Source organism: Salvelinus namaycush, chromosome 20 (genome assembly GCF_016432855.1).
Source record: "Salvelinus namaycush isolate Seneca chromosome 20, SaNama_1.0, whole genome shotgun sequence".
Taxonomy (NCBI): domain Eukaryota; kingdom Metazoa; phylum Chordata; class Actinopteri; order Salmoniformes; family Salmonidae; genus Salvelinus; species Salvelinus namaycush.
This window is the reverse complement of record NC_052326.1, coordinates 28,578,814-28,590,703: the sequence shown is the minus strand read 5'-3', so window position 1 is coordinate 28,590,703 and position 11,890 is coordinate 28,578,814. Positions and strand designations below refer to the sequence as shown.

Below are 11,890 nucleotides of genomic sequence, written 5' to 3'. Positions count from 1 at the left end.
AATGAAAAGTATCTCAAAGGGGCTTGAAAACGGAATAACCAAACCTGAGAAAGACAAGGTATTTACATGAAATCTATATTGTTTATTTTCCAAATTGTGTGTGAAAATATATGACTTCTTACTCTGTAAGAATGTTAACTGTTTGTTCTGAGTGGGCTACTGACGATTATTAGTTTACGAGCTAGCATATGACGTGTAGGCATGGGTTCAAAAGTATAGCCTACTTATCTGCGCGCGTAACGGTGAGGATGGGTCGGTGATTTCAGGTTCCTCGGAATGGGAGTGGTTGGGGACGAGTAACTCGATGTCTTTATCTTATGTTGCATATTCACATGCATCACTTACAAAACGCACCTAAAAAGGAGCAGCCTTCCCGAGTTCTTCTCTTAGGACTAGACGACCACACAGAGATAACCACGCAACACCCTGTAAATGCCTCTGAAATATTAACATCCTATTTTTGGTCGTATTACAGTTATAAGTCCAGTTTTAAACACGACTTGATGCCTGTTGATGAAGGAGAGTGACAAGAGGAACTCATCGGACTACGAGTGAGGACCGACGTATTGGAGATTGACTAGCGCAACTTCTTAACAAATTTATGTTTTGTTTTCCACAATAGGGCATTTTTATCAGGAGAGGGAGACGCGTTTTTTCTGAAAGATAAAGCGAAGAGAGGACGGTTCAGGAACACACTGTCCTCTCCCTTGAGAGGCTCCTCTTCTCTTTTCAACCTGTTTGCCCCACACGGAAAGACTCACGCAGACATGGATGTAGGGGCTGATCCGTCTCGGTGGATGCACCACCATGCCGTACTAAACGGCCAACACCCGGACTCGCACCACCCCGGTCTTTCGCACAACTACATGGAGCCCACCGCACAACTTCTGCCTCCGGACGAGGTGGATGTTTTCTTTAACCATCTTGACTCGCAGGGAAACCCGTACTACCACAACTCCGCTCATGCGCGGGCCAGAGTGTCCTACAGCCAAGCTCACGGTAAGACCTCAATTCACTTTGCTAAGTGACTTACATTTCAGGATAAAGCGGGAATTATTGTGGGCCTATATTCATTGAATATTTTCTTCAAAATTGTCAGAGCGGATTGGAGCCTATATTTCTAAAATCAATAAAACAATCTTAAAGGCTTCTTCTGCAAAATAGGTCCTGCATGTTCCAATGCACTTACTGGACCAGGCATCTTTATTTGTCATTGACTATAAAAAATAAATAAAACACACGATGACCCAACACCAGAACAAACATTTCTGGGGTTATCATTTCACTGTTTTTGTCTGAATACCTGCGAACTGTGTATTTTGTGCCCCTCACGAATCGAATAATACCCTTTACGCATAATGATGGATTATTGTCGGATTATTGTCACCTTGCATCAACAGGTGTAGGACTGGTGTCCCAACTTTCTCTAATCCTATGACATCACATCATCATGAGGGCAATGAGAGTTGTAATGGCCATATAATTAGTATGTTTGTGTAGGCCTATGTATTCGATCTAAAAACATATTGTTCTTCTCTTCTTACAGCTCGCCTAGCTGGGGGTCAGGTCTGCCGGCCACATCTCATCCATAGCCCGGGAATTTCATGGCTAGAGCCGGGCAAAGCAGCCCTCTCAGCGGCCCACCATCACAACGCATGGGCGGTCAGTCACTTCAGCAAGACCGGGCTGCATTCCTCAGGCTCCGGGGCTTCAGGCGGCCTATATCCCTGCAGCAGCAACGCCAGCACGGCCTCCGCCTCCTCGTTAACACCCGCATCCCATTCGAGTCCACATCTCTACAGTTTCCCCCCTACCCCGCCGAAAGACGTCTCCCCAGACCCCGGGGCCGCCTCTCCCTTGTCCTCTACCCCGAGAATGGACGAGAAGGAGTCTATCAAGTACCAAATGTCCCTTTCTGACGGCATGAAGATGGAGGGTTCCAGTCCTCTCCGAAGCAGCCTGGCATCAATGAGCGCCCAGACCCCCTCCACGCACCACCCCATACCGACCTACCCCACGTACTCTCTCCCAGCAGCGCATGACTACGGGGGCAGTCTGTTCCACCCTGGCAGCCTACTCGGAGGATCGTCCTCCAGCTTCACCCCGAAATGTAAAAGCAAAACTCGGTCGTGCTCAGGTGAGTCTCTTCTCATCTCGAAAATGTGGCATTTCAAATGTTTGTACTACATAATAAAATTATGATGACATAGCCTAATGATGATGGCATTACTTTATGTATTATTATTATTATTATTATTATCATCATTATTAATATAATTATTATTATGACAGAACACACCGAAATTACTTTATTGGACTAGTTTTATACGCTAGGTATATTTAGGCTGTTTTAGCATTATCACAGGTTTGTTGTATCTAAACCCATAATTGAGTTAAAAAACAAATAGCATATCTTAAAACAAGAATAATATGAAATATTTGTCCCGTGCAATGTTTAGAAAGTGTATCGAATTATTGTCACTGATAGCGAACTGGAACACCGTTTAAACTAAAAACAGAAACTAAGGCCCATTTTAGACCAAAGCTACTTATGTAGGTATACATATATATAGCCCATTAAAAATATATATATAATAGTTAGCCTAGAATTAATATATTATTTTATATAATAATCGATATATTAACGCCTATGTTTATTTTACATGCATGATAACATTTCCCCTAATATACTGTTCTATAAGACTGGTCCTTTGTGACAAATAATTATGAATAAAACGTCTTTGTCATTTTCAAAACCTCCAGTTTTATGCAATTTGATTTACTCGGTTAGCCAACTTTCCATTAACGTCCTTAGAAAAGGGTGACAATATCATCACAAAAAGCCTCGACGTGTGGTTTGCAGAAGATAATTGGGATGAGGTTACATCTTATCTGGGTGCATGTTGTTAGCAACTCCTTTCATAGCTGTTTTCACACACACCGGTTTCGTTCGTCGCCAAAAGTAAACACAATCCGCTTCAAATAACCAGTAAGAAGCTGTAGGCCTCTACACACATACACATAAAGCAGTGTCACATATCCACATAATAGTAATCCTGTATGTGAATTGCTTTGCATAGCCTATTGATGAAGAATGGCATCTCAATCTTTTCATCCCCATGAGGACAAAAGCAGATATTATGGTTAACTATAAGAAATAGACTAATTACATATAAAAAGGCCATCTATAACTGTTTATTTGTTATATGGAGGGACAGATACAACAATAAGAGGTGGTGTGAGGTTATGATATACAGTGTCTTCTTCGTCGATTTTGTCTGTCCTTATTTATGCAGCCACGTTTTTAAACAGTAGGCCTACTCCCTATGGGCCTACCGTTTCCTCTTTATTAGGCCAATTGATCATATCAAATCTGCATATTTTTTAATAATACAAATCGGTAATATCAACAGATGTAATATAATTATAATGATGGGCTTCGTCTAATAATGATAAGAAACCTTGCTTATTGTAAGCTGTGAAGATACAACTTTCCCAGTGTCCCTGTGACACAACTTTGCCAGTGTCCCAGGTCTGAGAAATGTAGGGCCTAGCCCCAGAGGAATAATTTGCTTAGGCCTATTTGGTTGGAAGGGACAGGTAAAGCATACTGCCACGCCTCGAGCACTGCCCCGCACACACCCAAGACCTGTCGTTCGGCTGAGCGCGGGCGCGCTTTGGCTGACACGTTTATTATCCTCTTTTGTAAACCGCGACTCAATTACGCTCGAGCTGGCTTGCCCTTGAGAATGACAAACTAGATACAGCCACGGAGATGTGAAACGAAGATCTGCTAGAGCATATAGCCAAAACGAGACATTTCTTTGTTCCATAATATAGCATTCATTTGCCAACTATAGCCTGAGCTGATTGCCTTGAAGCATCTTATAAACCGTCTCCCTTATACTGAGCACCAGTATTCATTTGTTCGAGAAAGAAACCACCAACAAAAAAACGAATTGACCATATTTCATAAATAGGGATTAGATGTCTCAACATAAACCCCAAGAGTATTCTTAAAAATACAAATAAAAACATCTGTCACAGTGGTATTATGGTCATTCTCAGACAAAGGCACAACTTCCATCAGGAAGACCCAGCTAGGTGTTTGGTAGTGAATACTCCTCCCTGATAGATTTGTGTGTTAGGGGCACTCCCTGACATCATACAGGAATAGTCTGTCCTGTTTCTAGGAGCCTATCCCTGTGGGGATGTCCATTACTGGTGGCTTGCAGGGCCATAGAACACTATAGTGTCACACTATTATGGTGAAGTCCCTGATCATGCATACCTTAGAGGTACTTCCTGTTTGACTAACCCTAATTCAGGCCCCCTTCCTCTCTCTCCTCTCAGTCTCCCCAGTTTTTTCTCTCCCTCCTTCTCTGGCTGTCCATACTCAGCATTATCTGGAACCACCAACAGAGGCAAAGGCCCACAAGCACACTAGTATTACCTCTAATAATTTAGACTGAGAATCTGATCCACATCATAAGCAGCACAAACATGTAAAAATGGTTCCCTCAAAATTTTTTATCTTGAGCAAATTTCAGGTCTGCTTAGTGCAAACTTTGTGAAACATTGTGAACACTGTGAAAATTCTGTGCAACTTCTGCTGCGCGTTTACTGTGAACACTGAGGCTGTACCTGCTTTAAGTTACAGTTTTAACAGTGGCCAAGTAGGCTACTGTGGCTATTTGATCATAATGTAGGCCTACCAGAGTGACCAAACATCAAAAACAATGGAGAAAAATGCATCCCATAACATTTTAACATGGAAATATCATTCAGCATACAGTAGCAGCCAATGTGTGGTGGTCAATATAGGCCAACATTCCATGAGACTATTTTAAAAAAAACATGCAGGGTTTGACATTAACCTGTTTATCCACTTGTACTTCAGACAAGGAGGTGACTGAAAATGTTGTGTTGTTTGATGGAAGAAACCACTTTACAAAATAACATTCATTATTATTCCCATACCATTATTCCAGAAATTATGCTACCCTCTGCCTATTGGCTACTTAGCTTCTTCAAGACAACTGAAAATACAACACTGTTCCTTTAAGACATAAAAAAAATCTCTTTACCTGACTTGCTTTTCAAAGATGTCTCGAAATGCACACATTTTGTGCTCTTGTAGGAAGCAACCACTCCCCCATTGTTATCTAGAAATTAGCTATAACTGGGCTAATAACTCACTAACTAGCAAAGAATATAAACAAATGTGCACAGGTGGCTACATGCAGCTCTTGCATCTACTTGTGACTACTCATATGGTAAACGCAGTTCAGTTCAATGTGAATGGCACAAATCCAAATATGGCAATGGATATTTGCATATAGGCCTATTGCAGCTCTGACTGGTTATGGTACACAGGTCAGTGTAGAGTATGGGCCTGAGTCGTGCTAGTCAATGTAGTAGTATCCTACTCCAATGCGCTCTGCCTACAAGAAAATGTCTTGCATAGTTTGTTTTGTTTCAGTATGTTACATTGGAAGTGGCTAATATTGCGTTGATTCGAGCACAATTTCCACCTTAGAGTGGAACGTTGATAGAGTAATTTAAAGGGGAAAACTCTAGAAAGTTGAGTGAAGTTTAATCTTGTGCTTCTCTGCACGTGCTGATATTTCTTCTGCACGGCAGTTCAAGGGGAGCTGTGCTCCCACGCACAGTTTAGTGGGAACATTGATTGCAATCACAGCAAAATGAACAGAAACGTAAGAGATAGCCTGCATTTCATTGTGGGTGTATGCGTCCCAGCTGACCGAAAACTGACAGGGAGGAACTTAACCAGATCAAACAGAACAAAGCCTTTTGTTATTCCAAGAGTCTGCATAGGGTTAAACACACACTTTCTCGCTCTCACACAAACTTCACACGAAAAACACTCAGCTTTCTCATACTAGAGAGTAGAACTTAGTAACTAAAATTAATTCTCAAAACTTTCCCATGCTTTGGTGAACCTAGTATAAAAATATGCAGTCCAGACTAACTTACATGACATTTTTTTAAATTGTAAATTTCGCTGCTACAGGTTACAGAGTTTTTGTGTATGATAAATGTGTCAGAGTTGACAGGTTAATTTTATAAATGTCCCTGTGCTCTCCTTCCACCTGCATGCTGCTCAGAGGGGCGTGAGTGTGTCAACTGTGGAGCCACCTCTACCCCACTGTGGCGAAGGGATGGTACGGGCCACTACCTGTGTAACGCCTGTGGCCTGTACCACAAGATGAACGGTCAGAACCGACCCCTCATCAAGCCCAAACGTAGACTGGTGAGTACCACGGACCCCCCCCCCCCAACACATGCACACACGCAGATCATGAAGTGCAGAGGTAAATAAGAGCACAAGGTGGGGGGCCAAGAAGGGCACAATTCCAGGAAAGTTATATTTTCCCAATCAGTTTCCGGGAATTGTGTTTCCCACTCACCCCTGTGTTCCTATACACAGGCTGTTAGCGGAGTGCAGCTAACTTTGTTGTTTCTGCTATCATTATTGCTGCTACTTCTGATACTGTTACTGATATCAGGGCCAGTGCAGGCCTCTCTCTAGTCAGACAGCAGTTCAATGGACTATGTAAATGTTGTAATTACTGAAAACCGCCGTTTTAGACTTAATGTGCTGTAACTCCATTGATTGCATTTTTAAAAAAAAGTGTTGGGTTAAAATTAAAAGCTATTTTTTACATGTTACAGTAAAGTCTGAGCTAACCAGACTTTAAAGCACCTGGTCTCAACAATAACATATGCGCAATGAAGAATGCACATGAAACTCTGCGATGGTGGGCATTGATATGATGACCCAATGAGATGTAGAAACCAGAAGATATAAATAAGAACAGAACATCAGTTGTGATTTAGATAATATTATATTGCGTGATGGCCAGTCGGATTTGCATCAAATACAAAAAGCAAAGAAATACCTTTCTCCATGGCCTGTTGAAAGATAAATGAGGACCCAAAAAATGATATGCATAAATTACAAAATAACTATATTCAAGATATGATCTGAATATTTCCTGTATTTATAACATTTTGAATAGCCCACAGCTACTGTGTGCGGGCGTAAACCTATTTGCATGTAGACTAATAAATCAATAGCACAATAAGAAGAAGAATAAGAATGATAGAAATAATGTCAAATAGCATATAATAATAACAATGAAAGTATTTCACTGAGCTATAATTTCACTAGGCCCATAACCTCTCGATAATTGATTTATTCTGGCAACTCGTGGTTGATTTTTGCAAGAGCATTTTTTCCACGCCCCTCTTGAATAAATTGGGGTTTTGCAGAAATAGAGAAATTACTATAAAACAAACTGAGCCATTATAAGTGTGAGATCCATCAATAGAAATGAAATACCTATGGTTTATAATTTCTGGTAATTCATATTTGAAATGTGGATGTATGCCTAATTCGGGTATGCCTATTCAAATGATTTACGAATTGGTTCCCAAATGTCTCAGGATGCATAATAGGATTATTAATATATTAATCAAAGGCTACGGATACTAGTATTGAAACGCATTTATGGTTGAGACACACATAGGTTATTTAGCACTACATACAGTATTTCATGACGACTGCGTTTTTTTTAAGGACCATCCTAAAGATCATATAATCCTGTGAGCATCTTAATAAGAGAATGGTCGTTTTCACAAGGTCTCTGCCGACGGCACTGAGCCAGCCAATGCTGGCTATACAAAAGGCACCACCGCCGAGACTATTTAGAGACCCATTTTTAGATAATTTTGAAACATTTGAACACTATCGTGACTTGAGCTGCTTAACATTGTAAGCATCAACGCCATAGGCCTAGGCTATGAATATTTGTGCCTTGAGAAATAATAGAAGTCAAAAGGATATCCCTGGACCAGAATCAATATAGCCCAAACGTGCATGAAAAGCATAAAAACGTTTAATAATTGTCACTTTTGGCCTAATGACTGAAAAATCCATTCCATTTTTTTCTCCATACGAGTCAGTGCCTGGTGAGTTTGCAGATACTTTTCTGCTCGCGTGTTTTCAGTGCTCGCGCAGGGGCCTTCCAGTTGTTTCCTATATCCGGATATCTGCGGGTACGGATAAGGAAGCGGGGCCAGCGCATGTTTCCGTCCGTGGCGCGCTAACTACACATACTTTTCTATAGCAGTGGTCAAGCCGGTCAGTCCTCGTCTCATAGCATACAGTAAAGCGGACTGGCACAACAGTTCAGGCCCGGTTATGTGCACAGAAAAAAAGCGAGGGCTATCGAGATGCAAGTAGGGCGCACGGGGAGATGAAATACATGGATTTATGCCCTGCTGTCTGTCGGGCTCGAGCCTAGACTTATTTACTTGGAGAGATGTTTATTTAGGGCCAGGTTTACACAAATTGGGGCGTTTCTATTTGACTTAATAGAGGTAATTTGCACGAATCCATGTTTTAAGATTATCCGTAGCTGTATAGAGCCATGCACTATTCTGACTGAGGGTTCAGATTATCATATTTAGCTATAGGGGTATACTTGTAAATGTCTCATATTATTAAGTGTGAAGAAACCATGTGTAATAGCAGGGGATCGCACAGGCAGCCCGGACACTGGAGGGCCTATAGCCCCCCTCGCTACCTAATCTCCATTCAATAGCGATGCTTTGCATCTGAGAGGAAGTTCTTTGATAGTCAGTGTTCATCACTACTGTGTCTGTGAAATGAAAACGATTTCTCATGCTGGGAAAAAACTGTAGCCTATATAGACAACCCATTACTTTCTTATATGATCTATTCAGCATTACTTTTATAGTAACACATTGTTTATTATAGGTTAATACTAGCCAACATTCGGAGCGCACAGCGCTTCACACTGTTTGAGTGAAAGAGAGATGCGTGCTGGCAGCTAAAAATAAATAACACATTTCGATCATGGATAATTACAAAAAATAGTCCTGTCATTATCTTTTTCGGAAAATTATCCATATCTGTTAAGATACTCGTTTTGTGCGAGTACTCGGCACACTCCTTGTTAATAGAGACCAATTAATTCACACATTAACAACTATTTAGTGTTTTGATAAATATTCTGTCTGGGAGTGTAAAGACCTGACACATTTTTATTGCGTACTTCATTCAGTATTTCATAGCATTACAATAAACTATCAAACTGTCACGCAATATGAATAAATTACTGAAATTATATGCAAATCTATAACTATAATGAACAACTTTGATCTAAAACAGCATGGAATATTACATGTCCTCTCCGCTCCTGGCAGCCAATATGCAAATACTATCTACACACCTTCCAGCTCTAAAGTAATTCCCAACCTATTCTTTCATGTGTTATGTGTCCGTGCAGTTGTGGTCTAATAAATGCTTTCTTCATGTTTCCATCCAGTCTGCGGCCAGACGAGCCGGCACCTGTTGTGCTAACTGTCAGACAACCACCACCACACTGTGGAGGCGCAACGGCAATGGAGACCCCGTGTGCAACGCCTGCGGCCTGTACTACAAGCTGCACAACGTAAGTCTTTCACTGCTAACCGCCGGGCCTGACCGACCACCAGCCCTACCCACACTCAGCCAGCCAGGTCAAGTATATGGACAGGTTGCATTGATTAGAACAGCATAAGAAAGAGGGATCGGGAAGGAGGAGGGAGACAGAGTTTGGCCCCTCAGACACACTGGGCCCCGTTGGTGTTTTCTTTCTTTGTGCTTTATTGTTTCCATGGTAGGCGTCATCCCCTTGAGACTCACAATGGTGGGACTGTTATTTTGTCAGACCAACTGCGTCTGTTCAAATGAGGCACAACTGTTCAATGTTCAGCCTTGGTGTATTGCCATGTATTAAATTGAATATGGCCTAGTTTTAGGGAATAAGCTGCATACTGTTTCTGCATGTTATTTTTTTAGTATTTTTTTAAAGAAAAATCGGCAAATGAGTGTGTCTAGAGTTCTCATAATAAATAATATGGTTTTCAGATAATATACAGTACGTTATTTCTGCACATACTCCATTAAGCTCAAACATATTGAGTTGATTAAAAACCCTTACCACCATCTCAACCCGGTCACTCATCTCTCCCTCCAACCCCGTCTCCCTACAGGTAAACCGGCCTTTGACCATGAAGAAGGAAGGCATCCAGACACGCAACCGCAAGATGTCCAACAAGTCCAAGAAGGGCAGGCGGGGCGGTGATGGTTATGAGGAGCTGTCCAAGTGTATGCACGACAAGTCTTCTCCTTTTAGTGCTGCCTCCCTGGCCGGACACATGACCCACATGGGCCACCTGCCACCCTTCAGCCACTCCGGACACATGTTGCCCACCCCCACACCCATACACCCCTCCTTCGGCCACCCCCACCACTCCAACATGGTCACAGCCATGGGCTGAGCTGGGGAGGACAGGGAGGCACAGGGGAAGTGAAGGTTGTTCAGGTTTCTAATCGGGGTTGAGGGTCAGATAGGCCTCTGGCTTGAGGACAATGTATAAAATGTTAAAGACATGCATTTGGTGTGTCTGTGTTGATTGTCTTGTTGTATTCATGCATTCCACATTGCGCCACAATATTGTTTTGAACGTTCGTTTTAGGACTATGCCCAACTGAGCATAATACTCAATGCATCCTCATTGGGAGTTGATGAAGATTTGGTTTATAGTGCATTACTGTGGCTTGAAAACACAATGACTTCTAAAGAAGGCAAATAATTAGTAGGAAAACATTTTGTCATCATTTTGATGTCCCGAGATTGACTTTAGAGTATAACGCTAGCTAGCTAGCTAAGATTGAGGGGAGACCTCCAGATTTTAGCTAGCTAACGTTAGCATTGCTAGCTATTTTTTACAAACTTTGCTAGCTAATTACAACATTGCCATCTGTCTAAAGTACATTTGATAACATGATGATGATGGCAAAGTTGTTTTCTACTAAATATGTGAATACCTTAGCAATGTCATCATATTCCCAAGCCCCTATAGTGTAATTTAGACAAAAAAATCATTAGCCCCTGTTCTACATTTAAGCATCAATATGGCTGTGGCGTCTGTAGATTGTTGATAACAATGGCAGTGTGTGACGGAGTGACTGAGGTGCAATCTATGAATAGAGAGGCTGTAAAGGGTCCAGGGGGTATATGGGGAACCAGGCAGCATCCACAGCATCCACTGATGGGTGGATGGGAGGCGGTCATTTTCCTTTCTATTAGGTACCCGCTTAGACCAGATATAGACTACACCTACACCCATCCCCATGCATATACCGTCTCCCACCTCTCTCCCGTCCTGTTGCAGTGGTACTGTATGTGCCGAGCAGGTCTCTAGTAACTGTGAATAATGTAAATGTGTGATATACTGGGGTGGTGAAGACAGAGCAATTCCCTTCACACTGTTTAATAAATATATGCTGGATTTCTGCTCAATGACTTCTACTATTTTTAATGGACATTACAATGAAAAAAATAAACAAGCAAAGAAAAAAAGTTTATAAAGCTTAATTTGAAACAGTTTATTATTGTTGTTGTTATCATAATTATTGTTATTATTGTTATTGTCATTCAGATAATTTATTTAATTTTTTCCTTTTTCTTTCACCTGAAATATTATGGATATTGTGATCACCATTTCTATCGTTATGAATATATTTTTTAGCTGAAGCGCTTTCTCTGAGCTGTTAAACATTTTCCTCTTCATGAAAATAAAGAAATCAAGTTTAATTCGGCCAATTACTCCCTCTTTAAATGATCCCCACAGGGCTGTGTGTTAAAAACCTTCAGCAAGGAGACAGAGAGAGATACACAGAGCATAGAAATAGATTGAATAAAACAGATACCCTTGCCATTTCAGCTGCCATATTAGATACGTCGTACAGAAACTGACGCTGTTGTTGGAATAATAATGTAATTTACACGTT

At 41.3% G+C, this 11,890-nt stretch overlaps 1 protein-coding gene across 3 annotated transcripts; it reads left to right on the top strand.

Annotated features, from left to right (window-relative positions):
• The first annotated feature begins 767 nt into the window (after positions 1–767).
• On the top strand, positions 768–11,442 carry LOC120065203 (GATA-binding factor 2-like). 3 transcript variants are annotated; one of them, XM_039015999.1, is made up of 5 exons: positions 768–999; positions 1,556–2,137; positions 6,129–6,274; positions 9,378–9,503; positions 10,087–11,442. In XM_039015999.1, exons 1-5 carry the CDS (start codon positions 768–770, stop codon positions 10,372–10,374), a joined length of 1,374 nt encoding a protein of 457 aa, XP_038871927.1. In that variant the 3' UTR covers positions 10,375–11,442. The 3 variants fall into 3 exon arrangements, with proteins under 3 accessions (XP_038871927.1, XP_038871928.1, XP_038871926.1); XM_039016000.1 differs by having other exon boundaries at positions 1,547–2,137; positions 9,420–9,503; XM_039015998.1 differs by having other exon boundaries at positions 1,547–2,137.
• The last annotated feature ends 448 nt before the right edge of the window (positions 11,443–11,890 follow it).